This window comes from Calliphora vicina, chromosome 4 (assembly GCF_958450345.1).
Source record: "Calliphora vicina chromosome 4, idCalVici1.1, whole genome shotgun sequence".
NCBI classification, from domain to species: Eukaryota; Metazoa; Arthropoda; class Insecta; order Diptera; family Calliphoridae; genus Calliphora; species Calliphora vicina.
In genome coordinates, this window is record NC_088783.1 from 47,003,140 (window position 1) to 47,022,919 (window position 19,780).

At 29.8% G+C, this 19,780-nt stretch overlaps 1 protein-coding gene across 1 annotated transcript; it reads left to right on the forward strand.

Moving 5' to 3' along the window:
- The first annotated feature begins 900 nt into the window (after nt 1-900).
- LOC135958403 (uncharacterized) lies at nt 901-1,356 on the forward strand. Its single transcript, XM_065509307.1, has one exon. It carries the CDS (start codon nt 901-903, stop codon nt 1,354-1,356), a length of 456 nt encoding a protein of 151 aa, XP_065365379.1.
- Nucleotides 1,357-19,780: the final 18,424 nt, after the last annotated feature.

Sequence of the window (19,780 nt, forward strand, 5' to 3'; positions counted from 1 at the left end):
TTCTCATCGGTCTCATAAGGTTTACAACCTTCAAGTTCCAGAGTTTGTCAACCGCGTCTTCGTTCAGCTCAATTATCTCCTGTTTTGTCAAAACCCAATGTAATCCAGTAACATTCCGCTTCTTCTTTGTAGTCATACTCGATGAATTTTGTGCATTCAACACCCTTAAGTTCAGAAGAGAGACTTTTTCGTTTCATTAGCTCAATTTTGTTATACTTTTCATTGGTTTTCATTTTTGCGACTTGGATGTCACCATGAACATGTCATTCTCAAGGGTTAAAACCTTCCAATTCTAGAGTTGGTAAGCCGAGTACTCAATTATCTTCTGTTTTGTCAAAAACCTATGCAATCCAGTAACATTCGGCCCAACTGAACTTGGGGAAGCTCCATTTGCTCTAAAAATATTAGTATTAACGATTCCCTTGGATCAATTCAGCAGGGGTACCACAAGGCTCCGACCTTTCTCGTACTCTATTTCTAAACCACCTTATACGTCAAACTTCCAATCCTATCTATTCTTTTGCAGATGACAGCAACATTTGCCATTCATATTCATTCAATTATAGACCAAGACTGTCGTTGATTGGGGCTATGAGACAAAACATGAAAGACTCCCTTAACCGAGATCTTGTGACAATATATGAATGGGGTTGTGCAAATAGAGACGATTTTAATACACGCAAGACTCAATGTTGTATGTTAACAAACAAACGCACAACATGTTGCTCCATCTGTTTTAGTGGGTGGTGATGATGTTCTAGGCATGAGTATTCAGTGCTATATCCGCTGGACAAAACACATTTTCCAAGTGTCGAAGGAAGCATACAAGTGCCTCGGTTTTCTAAACCGGAGAAGGAAATACTTCACTCCATTTGATCTCCTTACTATATCCGTCTCAAAATGGAATACAACTCTCATGTGTGGGCCGGTGCTTTGAAGTATTTTTTGGAGTTACTCGAACGCGTACAGGAGAGTGCGAAGGTACTTAACGATCACAGTAGGGTATCCAGTTCCATTGACTCATTGGAACATCGTCGCAATGTGGGTTGTGTTTCATTGTTCTACCGATACTACAATGACATGTGCTCTGCTGAAATTAGGGAACTTGTTCCCGAAACCCCTACGGCAAGAGCTGATCAATATGTTGTCGACTGGACAGTGGATCGCATATCACATTACAGAGAAAATTCATTCTTTAACCGTAATGTCTGTATGTGGAATAAGCTTCCTCCTGAAGTGTTTCCTGTCACTTTCATTATAGGAAAATTCAAATCAAATGTCCACAAACACTACTCCCTCTATCCTCCCTCCCATAACCTATTTTCCTTGTACCAACACACTGTTTTGCAGGAGTAGGGGTCATCCCCTGAGTTCTGGTCAACAGAAAAAAAAATACGTTGAGAAGAGTGCCACTCAATATGTGTCAAGCTCATCTTGGATTCGAACCAAACAACCTAACCAGCCGAGCTTAACATAGAGCATAGAGGCCGCGGGTGCGTTTATGTTTATATCCGATAACAGGCGGAATTCCTAACATTTGGTTTTAAGCTAGACAGAGACTCGAAAGCATATGTAGTCATAATTCGAACTCAAGGTGAACGCTCATCTCGAACTAAAATAAATCGAGTATTATGTAGAGATTGTAACAAACACAGAATGATGCTATTACACAGATTCTGAATTTATATGAGCTAAAACACAGTGGGATCGATCTCGGAAATCTGAAACTACCTGCCTTAAACTGACTGCCTTATCCTCTTGGTACATACGAATTTTTTAAAGCCTATTTTCCTTCTATGCTTTGTTCATACATCATTTTGCAGTTGGGCCAATACTTTAGAAGATTCAGATTTGTTTGTGACCGACCCCACTGTGCAACAGTTGTTTTTATTACAAAATAGCATCTTAGGTCAAAAAAATTTGAGAAATTACTTGAAAATTCTATATTTTCGTCGGGCCACTACTGTGCAACAGCTGTTTTCATAACATTTCATCCTAAATAGCTTCTTTTAGGTTAAATAACATTTGAGAAATGATTTGAAAAATTTATATTTTCGTCGAAGTTGGAGCCAGTGATTTAGATATTCAAAAAGATCTATCTGTTGATTGAATAGTTTTAGATTGAATGGTAAGTAAGTAATAGGGTTCTATAAGTCGAAAGTTCGAAAAGTTGACCTTTTAAGAAACAGAAAACGTCGAAAGGTCGAAAAGTCGACTTTTTGTTTCAGCTATAGAACCCTAGTAAGTAAAGTTTTTACTGGGATATTGTGACAGTTTCATGCAAACTACGAATACTGTTTCAAAGCCCAAAATATTAATTAACTTTTTTAGAACACTTGCAAATATTACATAATCTGTTTTCATATCTCAAACAATTACGACAATATCTCATAAAAAATAGTTTTTTATTAGAATGTCTGCACTCTAATGAACGAATCATAATCATTAAAATCAATTTCAAACTAAATTTGTTACTACTTGAACGCGTATACTAAAAATAAAATTTCTATTTATTTGAGTTTTAATTTGATTTAAATTGTTAAAAAGAGATCTTATCACAGATTTGTTTACCATTAATCTTCATTAAACACTTTGGGGTTTTCTTAATTTTTGGCTTGTTTTTTTTTTTTTGTTTTTTTTTTTTGTTTTTTTTTTTGGCTTGACCAATTTGAATTTTTGCTTAACCAGTTCAAATTGTTTCCATTTTTGGTATTTTAATCAATGATTTTTTGATTTGTTTCGTATGTATGCATGTGTGTATGAATAAGTATTTTGTGATTTTCAACATTTTGATAAAGTTGTTTTCTGAAAATTTAGACATTTTCATTAATTTAAAGTGTAAAATTGTGTTTTGTCACATGATAAATGATGTTTATGCGTTGACATATAAGGATTGTTTGTTTCGCTTTACTTTACTTACTTTTAGTTCTCAACTTATGAATTTAATTTTGAAACACACTTGTGTCAAGCATACCAAAGTCATATTGTGTGTGTTACCAAAAAAAAAACAAAAAGTTGACAGTTCCAAGAGAAAGATTTTTTTAATGGTGGTAGTGGTGTTGAATTGATATTTGACCGCTTTTTTAGGCACAATGTCAAAAGAAATCATTCATACTTGTACCTGTTTCCCAAAAAAAATACACAAGAACTGATGGTGAAATAATATAAACGCAAAAGTTAATTTCGTTGTATTCAAAAGGCTTTTAAAGACCTTTTAGCCAACACTTTAGCCATTCCAGGCTCTCTAAACAAATGATTGATGTTTTAGGTGAATTAACAATATTTTATTTTTTTCCTTTCCTTTCAATCCTTTGATGATTTTGTTAAGTAATTCTTGGAAATGTTAGCAGTAGTAGCTGTAGTGATTGATGAAATGTGTATGTGACAAAACAATTAAAATGAAATCATTAATTAACTTCAAAATATTTGTTTAAATTTAGGGGATTTGTTAGGAATTTAAGTGATTGCTTATAAGAGGCAAGTAGTCATTAAATACTTTGAAATTATTTCAAAAAAACATAACTAAAGAATGTGCTAACATTTTGTTGGATTCTATATACATAGTGGTAGATTTCTTTTAGATTTTGCAAAAACTATTCTTAAACATTTTACCCATATTCAAAAATATTGATATTATTCCTGCATTCTTAGCTTTAAGACACGAAGCAAGAGTGCAAAAATATCATTATCATTAATAGCAATTAACTAATCAGGCCAGACATGGAAATCTCCACGAATAGTCCTAATATCCTTCTATAAAACACCCATCTTTCAATTCTATCCCTCCAAACACACAATTTTCTCTGTAAAATTTTAATTATCTTATACATTTTTTTTGTTCAATTGATATAAATTTTCATGTAAAGTACTGAGTATTTGGCAAATTACACAACTGAATGACATGAAATGAAAATGTTTTTCTCAATGTAATAAACGTCAAATACAACTACAACAAAGACCAACAAAGGAAAACATTTATAAGCATGCAAGGTGGTAAACCAAAAGGACCACTTATAAATTGTTAAGGCCTATTAGACTCTCCTGATGACGTTAGTTGAGAGCGGTGTTAGCCGTTGAGTGCGGTGTGGTGATGGTGGCAGTGTGTGAATTATTTTATATGAATTTGATTGCCAGCGATTATAGCGATTAAGTGGAACAAGGTAACAAACAAAAACAACCAAAAATTATATTAACAATATGAATAGAAAATTACATGAAAATGTTTTCTTTTTACTACCTGAATATATTTCAGACAAATTTCCGAATGTATTTAAAAACATTTTACGTATAAATCAACTAAACTAAGCCAAAACAAAAAAAATAAAAATAAACTGTTCTACATTCACGGCGGCTCTTTTTGGCTGTCAGCTGGGGCAGGCGAAAGTAAATTTCACATTTTAATAAAATGGCATGTCGTTTAAGTTGAGTGGCAAATGTTTCAAATGAAAATTAATCATAATTATGCAAATATACTGTTTTCGTCTCAGACCCCTCTCTCACTCTTCTCTGTTGCTTGTTAGTGAAATGTGAAAAGAAATGTTTGTACATTTATTAAGGACTTTTGAGACAAGTTGTGGTGTGAGTGTTGTAGAAAGGGGATATAAATGGTAAAATTTTAATAACAACAAAATATGTGTAGGCAGTTTGCACAATTTTCCACCTTTTGCCCCGAAATACATATAATAATGGTAAAAAAACGAATGTAGTTAAATGAAACATGTTATTTTGTTTTTATGCCTAAATGCTATGAGAATTTGGATTGTATTATAGGCATTATAGTTCTTTTGTAACGGAGGAAAACTTATAAAAACGTGTTTACTGCTTACCTTTATTAAGAGAAGTAGTAATATCGATAACTTTTCTATAGAAAAGTAAAGTTATCGATAACTTTTCTATAGAAAAGTAAAGTTATCGATAACTTTTCTATAGAAAAGTAAAGTTATCGATAACTTTTCTATAGAAAAGTAAAGTTATCGATAACTTTTCTATAGAAAAGTAAAGTTATCGATAAATTTTCTATAGAAAAGTAAAGTTATCGATAACTTTTCTATAGAAAAGTAAAGTTATCGATAACTTTTCTATAGAAAAGTAAAGTTATCGATAACTTTTCTATAGAAAAGTAAAGTTATCGATAACTTTTCTATAGAAAAGTAAAGTTATCGATAACTTTTCTATAGAAAAGTAAAGTTATCGATAACTTTTCTATAGAAAAGTAAAGTTATCGATAACTTTTCTATAGAAAAGTAAAGTTATCGATAACTTTTCTATAGAAAAGTAAAGTTATCGATAACTTTTCTATAGAAAAGTAAAGTTATCGATAACTTTTCTATAGAAAAGTAAAGTTATCGATAACTTTTCTATAGAAAAGTAAAGTTATCGATAACTTTTCTATAGAAAAGTAAAGTTATCGATAACTTTTCTATAGAAAAGTAAAGTTATCGATAACTTTTCTATAGAAAAGTAAAGTTATCGATAACTTTTCTATAGAAAAGTAAAGTTATCGATAACTTTTCTATAGAAAAGTAAAGTTATCGATAACTTTTCTATAGAAAAGTAAAGTTATCGATAACTTTTCTATAGAAAAGTAAAGTTATCGATAACTTTTCTATAGAAAAGTAAAGTTATCGATAACTTTTCTATAGAAAAGTAAAGTTATCGATAACTTTTCTATAGAAAAGTAAAGTTATCGATAACTTTTCTATAGAAAAGTAAAGTTATCGATAACTTTTCTATAGAAAAGTAAAGTTATCGATAACTTTTCTATAGAAAAGTAAAGTTATCGATAACTTTTCTATAGAAAAGTAAAGTTATCGATAACTTTTCTATAGAAAAGTAAAGTTATCGATAACTTTTCTATAGAAAAGTAAAGTTATCGATAACTTTTCTATAGAAAAGTAAAGTTATCGATAACTTTTCTATAGAAAAGTAAAGTTATCGATAACTTTTCTATAGAAAAGTAAAGTTATCGATAACTTTTCTATAGAAAAGTAAAGTTATCGATAACTTTTCTATAGAAAAGTAAAGTTATCGATAACTTTTCTATAGAAAAGTAAAGTTATCGATAACTTTTCTATAGAAAAGTAAAGTTATCGATAACTTTTCTATAGAAAAGTAAAGTTATCGATAACTTTTCTATAGAAAAGTAAAGTTATCGATAACTTTTCTATAGAAAAGTAAAGTTATCGATAACTTTTCTATAGAAAAGTAAAGTTATCGATAACTTTTCTATAGAAAAGTAAAGTTATCGATAACTTTTCTATAGAAAAGTAAAGTTATCGATAACTTTTCTATAGAAAAGTAAAGTTATCGATAACTTTTCTATAGAAAAGTAAAGTTATCGATAACTTTTCTATAGAAAAGTAAAGTTATCGATAACTTTTCTATAGAAAAGTAAAGTTATCGATAACTTTTCTATAGAAAAGTAAAGTTATCGATAACTTTTCTATAGAAAAGTAAAGTTATCGATAACTTTTCTATAGAAAAGTAAAGTTATCGATAACTTTTCTATAGAAAAGTAAAGTTATCGATAACTTTTCTATAGAAAAGTAAAGTTATCGATAACTTTTCTATAGAAAAGTAAAGTTATCGATAACTTTTCTATAGAAAAGTAAAGTTATCGATAACTTTTCTATAGAAAAGTAAAGTTATCGATAACTTTTCTATAGAAAAGTAAAGTTATCGATAACTTTTCTATAGAAAAGTAAAGTTATCGATAACTTTTCTATAGAAAAGTAAAGTTATCGATAACTTTTCTATAGAAAAGTAAAGTTATCGATAACTTTTCTATAGAAAAGTAAAGTTATCGATAACTTTTCTATAGAAAAGTAAAGTTATCGATAACTTTTCTATAGAAAAGTAAAGTTATCGATAACTTTTCTATAGAAAAGTAAAGTTATCGATAACTTTTCTATAGAAAAGTAAAGTTATCGATAACTTTTCTATAGAAAAGTAAAGTTATCGATAACTTTTCTATAGAAAAGTAAAGTTATCGATAACTTTTCTATAGAAAAGTAAAGTTATCGATAACTTTTCTATAGAAAAGTAAAGTTATCGATAACTTTTCTATAGAAAAGTAAAGTTATCGATAACTTTTCTATAGAAAAGTAAAGTTATCGATAACTTTTCTATAGAAAAGTAAAGTTATCGATAACTTTTCTATAGAAAAGTAAAGTTATCGATAACTTTTCTATAGAAAAGTAAAGTTATCGATAAATTTTCTATAGAAAAGTAAAGTTATCGATAACTTTTCTATAGAAAAGTAAAGTTATCGATAAATTTTCTATAGAAAAGTAAAGTTATCGATAACTTTTCTATAGAAAAGTAAAGTTATCGATAACTTTTCTATAGAAAAGTAAAGTTATCGATAACTTTTCTATAGAAAAGTAAAGTTATCGATAACTTTTCTATAGAAAAGTAAAGTTATCGATAACTTTTCTATAGAAAAGTAAAGTTATCGATAACTTTTCTATAGAAAAGTAAAGTTATCGATAACTTTTCTATAGAAAAGTAAAGTTATCGATAACTTTTCTATAGAAAAGTAAAGTTATCGATAACTTTTCTATAGAAAAGTAAAGTTATCGATAACTTTTCTATGGTAAAGTAAAGTTCGGAAACTTAATTTCAACTGGCGTACGGAGATTGCTATAACGAATCCTCAATCTATAACGGTCCAGAAGAGGTTGTTATTTAAAATCGATCCACATGGGACGCGAATACTTTAATTTTTTCATAAAAAATTTGTTAACCATTTTTTTTACCAAAATTGTTTTTTAACAATTTTTTTCACCAAAAACCTTTTTCACTAGAAAATAGTTTTTAATATTAATGTTAAAGAATACTTTGGGGATTTAATTAATTTTCGGTTAGAGGAATTAGTTCGTAGCGTCTCCAATATAGTTTGAACTAAACTGTAAAATTAAACAAAAATAGGTCAGAGAATTGACCTAGAAAGAAATCAGATAGGATTTAAAGAAATTTCCTCATTATAGATAGGGCAACCAATATTCTATCAATTCCAATTACTTTTTCCTGTTGAACAGACTTACCTTTCGATCTGCATTCATATTTGCCTCATACTCATCAACATTTTAACTTTTATTACTTTCTTTTTGTTTTATTTTAAATAAGTCATTACAAAGAAAGTTCTCATTTTTATTTTGCCTTAAATAAATTTCAAGCAGATTTAAAGGATTATTTTATGTATTTTTTTGTTTCTCCTGTCAAGGTGTTTAAAACTCTATCCTTTTATATGCATAACTACATACTTTTCTGTTTGCGTTTTTATTTTATATTTATTTTTTGTTCGAAGTCAACCATTTAAATTTACATTTTATCACACGCCATTTGGCTTGATTAGCTTCAGGAGTTTAGTTAAGATTGGCTCGTTTTACAACATTGAAGTGTAAAAAGTGCTAAATTTCACGCAACTTCAAATTTGTTTGGAAATTGTTACAAACAAATGCCGTTTAGCTTAACAGTAAAAACTGAATTTTAATCTTGAATGTTTGAATGATTAGCATACGAGCAGTATGTATTCTCGCTAGCTTACTCGACTATCAGAAAGCTAAAAGCATGCAAAAACACGCATACCATTCGTACAAAGAAAAAAATGAAAATAAATGAAGTGAAAAAGAAACTGAAAAATGAATTATGTATTCGTAACGATTTTGTAAGTACGGTGCAATTAAATGTATTTAAATATAAAACTTGTCAGAAATTTTTCCTAAAAAGAGTTGAAATGTGAAGCCTTTATGAGGTTGCATGGTACCATCCTTGAATTTTGAGGCAAGCCAAATACTTTGGTATAATTTTGGACTCTAAGTTCTCGTGGTAACGACAAATTCGTAAAGCATTATATTCCTTATAGATCGCACGTGATGCCCGGCAAACCAGCCGAATCGACAATGCAGCCAAATATCCATAGCAGATGCAGAGCATTTGGTGTTACCAAAATGGTCCTATCTATTATGGGCTGTTGAGATCTGGCCAGACCATCACAGGGGACCTGTACCGAACGCAACTGATTCTGCCAGACATGAAACCGTAATACTCCATCTTGACAACTATTTGTTTCGATCGATGCAGAACACTCTCTCTGGGATACCACCAAATATGTGATTGCTTTGGAAATATTGTTAGGAGTAGGTCCAATGATCACAGTTGTGTAGAACATAAATATGACTTTATATTTATAGCCCCAGAATCAAGAATTCACAAGAGCTTAGAAATGATAAAATGACTTCTGCATGCGTATACTTTTCTTGCCCACTATTATACTATTCAAAAGCATAGTAAATTAAAACGCTTACACTCACTCTCTTATCACTAAACAAAAAGATAAAATATATTATTTTCAATTCAGTACTTCAAAACAAAACAACAACAAAAATAATAAATAACAAGAAAAATCAGCAATCAACTATGATTAAAGGTGGCCAACACTTATTCAAATTTAATTGCAGAGACTACAAACGAACAATGATAACAACAACAAGAACAAAAGCTAAAAAATAAAAAAAAACAAAACCCAAAGAAGTATGAACTGATTTAAAACAAAAACCAACAAATCCAAAAAAAATGGTGGTTTTTAAAAGTGAGAGAGTGAGAATAAGATAACGAAAAATGTGTTACGGATGTTGTAAACATGAAATTTACGATAGAAATCAATAAATTTCTTTTGCAACTAAATGTTGTAGTTGTTATTGTCGTCGTTACTGATTCAGCAAAAGAATATTGCAAATGTGGCATAAACATGGCAATTATCGCAAACGAAAAACAACAACAACATTTCATTCATTCATAGATAAATAAACATGTAGATAAATATAAAGATACATAGATAAAACGCCATTATACGAGTAAATGTAGTGATAGAAAAAATAGAGTAGTGATAAAGAGTTATCGGGTGATTAACAAAAAAAATTTTACATTTCATGATTTTTTGAATTTATTAATTGTTTCAGACAGAAAACAGGGGAGAGCAAGCAATTGGTTTTTGAATTAAATATTTATTTGTGTTAAATGATTATTTCTTAATGATTTCGACATGGAATACATTTCACAACTGCACGCAGAGAAAAAATATAGTTGTGCAGGTTTACAGTAACCATTTCAATATTTTTAAAAGTTTTTTTAACTATATTATAGTCACAGAAACTATTTACATGATTGTTGTAAACATAATATGGTTAACTTACGATACACATGATTGTATCAATCATATATATGGTTACAGTAAACAAGAATATGTTTAAGATAAATCCCACCATATCATTCAGGGATGCATTTCTGAGACAGACAAGTCCTAAAAGAAATTCATAGACAGTTCCGAATGTTGTTCTGATTCATCTTCCTGCTTCTTTATTCAAAAAGCATCTGTAGTAAACGTTGCAAGAGATATGAGTTCGAAATTCTTCCGATTCCTAGGTCAAGGTTAAAGTAATTCAGATATCTCATTGATAGCATTTGAAATTTCAAAACAAAGAAATGATTCTAGATATTTGTGTATCGATTATAAGGAAACTACACTTTATTTGTTTACTTCTTATATATTGTACTATTTAGGGAGACTTAGAAAGACAGAAAGGATTGTTCCGCCTAAGTCAAGGTCAAAGTAATACAGATTTCCTCAATCACATCTCAATGTACACTGGTGGATATTCATATAAACGCACACTACTTTTTTTAAAAAAAGATTGTAAAAATAAACATGAACATATTTAGGGGGCTACAAATTTGTTTATTAAATTAGTTAAGACTTCACTTAAAATATTGTTTACAAAAAAAATTCATTTGTACTTTATTTTTTTTTTACTTAAATTTCGAGATTAACAGCCATTTTTAAGGGTATTTTCCTATAAACGCACTTTAATTTATGGGCCACTGTAGCATTATTAATAATGTGTGGATGATCCTTTGTTATGGCATTGTTTCAAAAATACGGCCTGGCATTGATTCCACTAATTTTTTAAGCAGATTGGAATCAATTTCCTCCCAGACTTGTTTAATTCTTAGTTTCAGCTCTGTCACAGTCTTTATGCTTTCATTCTAGACATTACGGGCCATGTATCCCCACAAGTTCTCCATTGGGTTTAAGTCCGGACTACAAGCCGGCCAGTCCAACAGAGGAAGGCTATGTTCATTAAACCAAGATTTCGATTGCTTAGAAACATGGATTGCAGCATTATCTTGTTAGAATATGCAATCTTAATCCATAAATGAGAGAAGAGCATCTCCAACAGTTCGTTCTAAATCGCACTATTAATTTTTGTCGGAACAAAACATATTTTCGACTTGCCAACTGCAGAAAACGCTGACCAAACTATAACACTGCCACCACCGAAATTACGTTTTGACATCCGAACATCGTTTGATCTCAAATCGTGCAAATAGCATGAGTATGAGTCAGGACCGTCTAAATTTAATTTTTTTTCGTCAGAGAAAATTACTTTTTTCCACTCATCTGTCCATTTCATATATTCTCTTGCGAATTTTAGACGGTTTTCTTTGTGGTGCTTTTTTAGCATTGGTTTACATTTCGGTTTTTTCCATTTTATGGTTTCATCGTTTCGTAAAATGTGTGCAACGTGTTTGGAAGTCACTGGAAGATTCAATTTATTCTTTATTTGTGTGGAATTCAATTTGTTGCGGGTAGCTTCTTGTTTTATTAGATTAAGTTGTCTTCTTGATAGTTTTGTATTTCCCTTTGTAGGTTTGAGAACTCCATAATTTTGACCTTTCTTCAAGAAATTTCGCATCACACTTTCCGAACAATCGTTTTTACGTCCAATTTCTCTATTGGAACATCCTTGGTCGTGAAAAAATTTAATTTGAATCTTTTCTTGATCGGACAAAAAAGTTCCCTTGGGCATCTTTAAAAGTGATGATATTGTTTACTTTCAAAAAGTACCGTTAAGTTGTCTCTCATTAAAATAGTTAAATTTTGCTTTTGGATGAGAACAACAAAGATATAACAAAAATACAGAAACAAATTAAGTGCGTTTATGGGAATATGCACCAGGGTAGTCCAGGGCTTATTTTCATAAGTACACGCTTTCACACTTTATTTGATTACATTTTATATACTATTTAATGAGCCATAATGCAATTTATCAAGCTATCGGCTACTCTTTCAAGCTTTCGATGTCCTACCAATTCAACGGCTCACCTACTTCTTAGCCTGCATTCCTGAATAGAATGCTCCTATTGTCTGAGACAATAGTTTTGTGTTCTGAGAAGATATCGGGTGACATATGCCGGTGCTCTGATCAGCATATACTGTTACTGTTACTAAATACCTCGTTCGTTTAGTATTTATTAAAAAGTATTTTGCTTTTAACGTTTCTAGTGTCTAGATCCTCACACCACGATTTTCTTTCGGCGCACTGTAAGGCAGAATCAACGGCTGGTCCGATCAGAATAAAATTTGACGTGGAGTATTTGAGTTTAAGTTATTAAAATGCTCCAGGGGCGGCGCTATGGGGGCTCATTGACTTACGATAAAATCTTACCCCCTATAATTTTGAAGTTATTAACAATTTTGATATTCTGAGAACGCTAAAACATCAGTCGGTCCATAAAAAAAATTTTGAAAATGTCGCTTACGATAATTTGGCGCTAAGGGCTCGATATGTTCTTAAAGAAAGTTTATTTTTAATAAAAAAAAGAGTTAAGTCACCATTTCGCCCAAAAAACTGCAAAAGTCTATTTTTTAATTTTTGAATTTTAAATCGTTTAATTTTTTATCCATAACACAGAGCAACAAAATCGAAAAAAAATTTTGGAGGCTTTTTAAACCACTAAAAGTACCAATATGGTCCAAATTTTAAATTCTATGGACAGGTTTTTTTTAAAAAAATGTTTAAGTAAAATTGTGAATTTTTTTTAGACGTTTCTCCACATAATAAATCATAACTCAAAAACGGTTAGTTCGATGTTATTAAAATAAACTTAGAAAAATTGAAATTTACATAACCTTTAATCCGCTTATATATTCGGCTCAGCAGTTTAGGAATTATAATAACAAATTGAAGCAAAAAATATATTTTTTACGTGAAAATAGCAAATTTTTTTTGTTTTAAAAAAATCAGGAAAAATCGAAAACAGCAGAAATTGTTGAGATTTATTGCTTTACCTCAAAGCCACATATAATAGAAACAAAATGAGATATCGATCATAAAAATTGATGGATTATTTTCGAATTTATTCACAATTAAGTGACTTCGCTCATTTTCACAAAATTTAATTTTTTTGTTTGATATACATGAGTAGTTAATGTTCTTCTTTCGATTGATTGAATTTTGAAAATACCAAATTGAAGCATAAAATATATTTTTAATGTGAAAATATCAAATTATTTTGTTTTAAAAAAATCATGAAAAATCGAAAACTTCAGAATTGTTCAGATTTATTGCTTTGTAGCAAAGCCACATATAATAGGAACAAAATGAGATATAGATAATAAAAATCGATGGATTATTTTTGAATTTATTCACAATTAAGTGAATTCGCTCATTTTCACAAAATTTTATTTGCTACAAGGGTGTACTTTGAGTGGAAATTTTACATGTGTTTTGTTTTTGTTACAATAACAAAACAAGCACAGAATAAGCACATAATAAAAAAAAACTTTGAAATCGTATGAGAAACAACAAAATGCCACGAGTTTAAAAATTTTACATGTCGAAGGTACCTTCAAAGTATCCCAATAGCATTTATAGGACCCATTTTAATGACTTAAACTCGAATACTCCTTGTATATGACGTTATCAAATATTATCAAGATCGGACCAGCCGTTTAGAAATATTTCTGAGGCGGTCTGCACATTTTCCATGGAATCTTCACGCAAGTTCCTTCTGGATTGCTTCCTATTTCAGGAGAGTCCATATCTCTACAGAATGACATCATATCCAATACAATCATGGCTTATTTAGACCGGTTTACAGAGTAAATGAAATTGCATCTGTAATTCCAAGACAAAACATATTTATGATAGAATAATGTAGCTCTGATCACAATTGATTCAATGGTCACTGCGTGTAAGCATTTTAAAATATTGTAAATTTAATAAAGAGTTTTGCATAAACTGCATCACATAAATTCAAATATTAATCATATAAAATACATCAAATGTTTTGTAACTTATACATTTTCTTTAGAAAGCCATTCGTTACAGGGATAGACACCCAACTGTGAGTGCGCTATGTTGACTTAAAGTTCAGTCATTGTGCAAGCGCAGAACATCACAATTGCATGTAATGCTAGTGTCCATGAAAGAAATGAAAAAAACCACAAACTAAATATACTATTTTAGTTGTTTTGGAAGCATTGAATGAATGGAATGGCATTTGCAAAACAATTTTAACACGTGTGCACTAACAGCACATGCACACATTCACTTTCCTCATCGGCTGCATGCCACAAAGTTCAAGCACTAACCATTCTTAAGCTAAGTTGGCAATTTTTTCGCTGTTGTCTTCTCTCTAGCATTTAAAGGATAATTACAATTATTTGCAATTACATATACAATTCAACCGCAAACTCACAAAAAATTTAAATTAACCACAAATACAATATATGTATTTTGAACTACAGTATCTATTTGAACAACAAAATTTTTCCAATTATTGAACATTGAACATCATGACAAGAAAACACAAAAGATACCAAACAGATGGAGAAGCACCTCATTTGTAACTAATAAAGCCAGGCAGAGGCAGACACCCTTCCTTTCATACTGCTCACAAACAGACAGACACTTATTTTCTTTTGAAATTTTTTTTGTTTGAAAATGTTGATGCTCCTTTTTTAATCGTTTGGTATTGGCATTTGTTTTTCCATTCACTCGTTTCTCCTGTCAAATTAAACATGTAAAACCTTTAGAAAGCCGACATTAATTTTGTGATCACAGTGGGCGCGCATGCTCATTTACAATGCGACGTTGAGTTGTTGTTGGTTTTTTAGGTTCATTTAACCTGAAACCACACAATTGTAGTCGTAATTAGAAAATTACTTTTGTTTTTGATCAAGCAGACAATTGTTTAAACAAACCCACTATTTGTGTCTATGTGTCTGCTTTAATCATCATTATCCTTGATGAGCCCCTAAGAGTTTGCTCTCTGCCTAGCGTTAAGAAATCAATCAAACTGTTTAGATGTCTTGCCGCGTTTTTCATTCTAAGTCATATTGCAGACAAATTATTATTGATCTAATTTCGTTTGTTATTTGCTGCTATGGTGTTTTATTGTTAAAAAGCGTAACATTTGAAATTTTACTTCCGTTTTCTATGCAAGTCGATTACTACTCGTATTTGATGTAATTATGTGGTTGATATTTTTTGCACTTTCATTGGTTAATTAAAGAATATTAATTGATGAACCATCTGTTGGTCTTGGGAAAATCGAGTGATCTTATTTTCTTATTTTCATACAATTTTAAGCAATTATCCAAGAACTTTTTAGATTAGACAGTTTTAGGAAAATGTTGAAAATTGTGTACAGTTCTATTATTTAATTAGTTTTTTTCATCAGAGATCAAAAACAGTTAATTTTACATTTCTTCAAATTATTCCCAACAACTGCTACACATTGAGTCCAAAATCTTTTTAAATAAGACAGGCCGACAAAATTTGAAAAAAGTCAAAAACCAACAACTAGTGTATACTTTTTTAATGGTTTGGTTCGGTCAGTTTCGGATTCAGAATTCTAAATTGCTCCATCACATCAGGTTTTCGAAATATCTTAACATAAAGTTTAAATAAAAACCGTTTTCGGTGTATTCAAAATTACAGCGCAAATTCAGTTTTTTTCTAAAATTTGTTATGTCATCTGAAAGTACTACCTATTGACTTCAAAATAAAAGTTTAACCTTTCAGATACGACTTAAAGCTAAAAAAATGTGGGTTTTTCTATATTCATTGTATTTTCTCTATGAATGCAAAAAAAGTTATTTTTCTCCACATTTTGGCTTTATTTACAGCGAATTTATAAGAATCTTGTAGTCATACTAATTCCCATAAAAAATACTTTTTGAATTATTTCGATATCTTTTCTATACTACTGAGATGTCTTATCTGACAGGTCCATGACGAACACAGGATCACAACAACAAATTTACTTCATTTAAGTTTCCTTAATATATTTTTCATATTATTAAGACAATTATGAATGTTCAATCCCTTTTCTGAGGACCTTGTATGAGGAATAAGGACAAATGTTGCTCGATTTTCGCAATAATTTACAGTATAAATTTAGAGTACTTAGAACTAATTGGTGCAAAATGGGACGACATTTGTATTGCATATTTTCAATATCAACAGAATGTATTAGTGCGAGATTTGAACATTGAAAAAAAACCTGGATCAGGTCTAACAGATATTGGTAAGGCAAAAGAAGTCGAACAACTCTTTCGAAGAGCACCGAACACTTCTATGTGAAAAGCAGATCTTAAAGTTAAATGATCAGATTCTTTTGAGATTGAGTCGTATAAATTTCAGAAAGTTAAGAAACAGCCGAAAAAATTGATATTTAATTTAATAAAACAAAACTCCGGCTGCTGAACGAGGTAAAGTTCAAGAATAATACGGGAAAAAAACAAACAAACAAAATTCCCCAAGAAGTTTCTTGTGTGGCAAGTCATTTGCAGTTGTGGCAAAAGAAGCCAATCATTTGTGTCAACAGGCACGATAAACACAGAAATATATATTCCTAAAACAGCCTTCATATTTCTGGACCGATTTGCCATCATGCCACTATGGAAAATAGACCCTTAAGTAGTATTGAAACAATAATGTAAATTTCGTACCACGGGAGGCAAATCCTCCCAACTGTCCACAACCTCGGCCTGTAAAAAAAAAATTAAAGAACACAATAAAGGTATCCCAGGACATGTCCGATTTTAAGCAAAGTGAACCACCACGTCCAAAAAGGTAACGGAAACAACTATAAAATCTGTAATGGGAGTATTTCCGGAAAAAGTGGATAAATTTATAAATACCGAGTAATACGCGCGTATTTTAATGTTTAATGAATTTATACAATATTTGATTAAAATTACGTATTTTTCAGAATTTTTATACTGAACGGTTTAAGTTTTATTTTTAAAAAGTATGTATAAGTGTTTTTTTTTTTGGCTCACTCTTTATATCAAGGAATTGTCTAAGTTGCGAATTTGAATAAGTAATTAATTATGATCACACTAATCTACAAAAATAAAACTTTAATTTATGTACAACAAAGGTCAACAACAAAAAAAGGCTTCACTAACCACTATATAGATTTGATGCATCATGGTTACCTATGTACAAAAATGGTAAAATTTTTGAATTCTATGGATAGATTTTTTTTTTCTAAAATTGTGAATTTTTTAGATGTTTCTCCATATAATTTATGATTACTCAAAATGTGCGAACTCACTTAATTAGGAATAAATTCGAAAAAAATCCATCAGTTTCTCTGTATTTGTTGAGTATTTGTTTGTTGTAAACATCAAAATTAAAATTCATGTTTTCTCGTATATTTGATAAGTAAAAATTTGTTTAAAATTTATTTAAGAAATAGTAAAATGTCATAAAACATTCAAAGGCGTTTTTATCGAAACAACTTTTTTTAATTATGACTTTGTTGCAGCAAATGAGCGATGTGTGAGTTTTTATAGTTTTAGTGAGATCTTCTGAAATAATCTTTTATAAAAAGAATATAATTTAAACGATTTTTTTCTTTAGATTTAATAATTTAATAGTTTCGTTTAGTTATGATAATAGACTCATTTCAAAAAAAAAGTTTCGTCTATACATGTAAATACAAACAAAGTTTCAAAGACATGCAAATTAAATATGTCAGGTGTTATACATACTCACTAATCATGTTTATTGGATGTTCCAAAAATATCAAATTTTAATTTGAAATTTGTATTTGAATTGAAAGGGAAAAATAAATACAAAAAAATTGTTTAAAGTGCAAAAAAAGGAATTTCGGTTAATCGGTTAATCGACACAAATTTTAAATTATTCGAACAGTTAACCGTCCAAAATTAATCGGTTAACCGATTAACGGTTAATCGATTGAATACCCTATTAACTACTCATTTAAAGTATATGAAACAAAAAAGTAAAACTTTGTGAAAATGAGCGAATTCACTTAATTGTGAATAAAATCGTAAAGAATCCATCGATATTTATGATCGATATTTCATTTTGTTGCTATTATATGTGGCTTTGCGATAAAGCAATAAACCTGAAGTGCGGTTTTCGATTTTTCATGAGTTTTTAAAACTCAAAAATTAGCTACTTTCACGTATAAAAAATATTTTTTGCTTCAATTTGTAAGTATTATTCCGAAACTACTATGCCGATTAAATCACAATCTATAAACTGATTAAAGGTTATGTAAATTTGCCAAATAGTTATATAAGTAAATTAGTATGTATATTGATGTTTTATTGGAAATCGCGAAAAAAATTTGAAACCTATTTACGAAAGGTCAAACTTATAAGGATGAAACTGAACAGAGTTAATTTTCAACATCTTTAAAATTTTTATTTTAGTCTCCATTAATGCAATCTTCAACCAAGAAAAAAATATATAGAATGACCAAAAAAATTAAAACCGCGATATTTTGAAAACAAGAGCTGCCCAAAAAAACTAAAGATAGTTTTGAAAAAGAAATGTCCCATATATGTTTTATCAATTACATTTTTCGCAGCATTTTGTTCCTCTGTGTTATTCCCAAAGCATTCGATTTTTATAAACATTTTGTTCAGAAAACATTTTGTTCAATAATGTTAAAAAAAAATTTACTTACAAAAATAATTTTTCATCACAAAACGTTTATCCCAAAAAAAAAAATATCGTTAATTTTTCGGCACAGCCGAATAGAACACTCTAAATTAAGCTATTTTCGAACACTTTTTAGAATTTGCAAATTCTAGATTTATTCGATTTTTTATTTAACCGTGTCAATCTAGTTAATAGCATATAGATTTTTCCAGTACGTATGAAATTGTACCTATTGAGTATTTATTTCAGCTTCGCCGAAATATTTTTACAATTCCCAGAAAACCATTCACCGCGAGTTCGGAAATATCCGGCAAATATTCCTGGTAAATGCAGCTATACATACAAGTTAATAATTTAATTAAAAACTAAAAATTATTTAATTGATAAAACAAATACATAAATACATATTGTTTAAAACATTTCAAAAATAAATATATCAAATAAAAGTTTTTGGAACAGTATGAGTGTGTAATTTAAAGTAGTTACTCAATAACATCTTTTGAAAAAATGGCTGTCAATACCCCCTTCAAAAAATAAACCAACAAATTCAACACAAAAACATCATTTGCAGTTATGCTATAAAAACCCAACTAACAAAAAAGAGCCCCTTCATATTAGTGTTGAATGAGAGAGGTGAAATTAATGAAATTCACCTCGAGTACTAGAGCTCGTTTGTATTTCCCCTTCATTTAACAAAATGCTCATTTATTTCATAAAAACCCAATTGCTTCCGTTACAAAATTGTCTAATAAAACTGACAAAACAAACAATTAGAAAATCAAATGGTAGAGAAAATATTTAAACACGTTGGCACTCTCACAAAAGGCATACACAGATACTTTCATACATTAACTATCTAAAAGTGTTTGTCTGAAATAAAAGGTGGTGAAAAGGAAGATTGAACACTCAAAGAAAATAAATAAACAAACCAAAAAAAAACATGACAGTTAAATATTGGCAGCAGTGTCAAGAGACCTTCTTAATACCCAAACAAAAAATCGTTTAAA

Excerpts from the sequence above, each read along its gene's own strand:
- LOC135958403 (XM_065509307.1), top strand. The coding sequence starts at position 901 with ATGGAATACAACTCTCATGTGTGGGCCGGTGCTTTGAAGTATTTTTTG.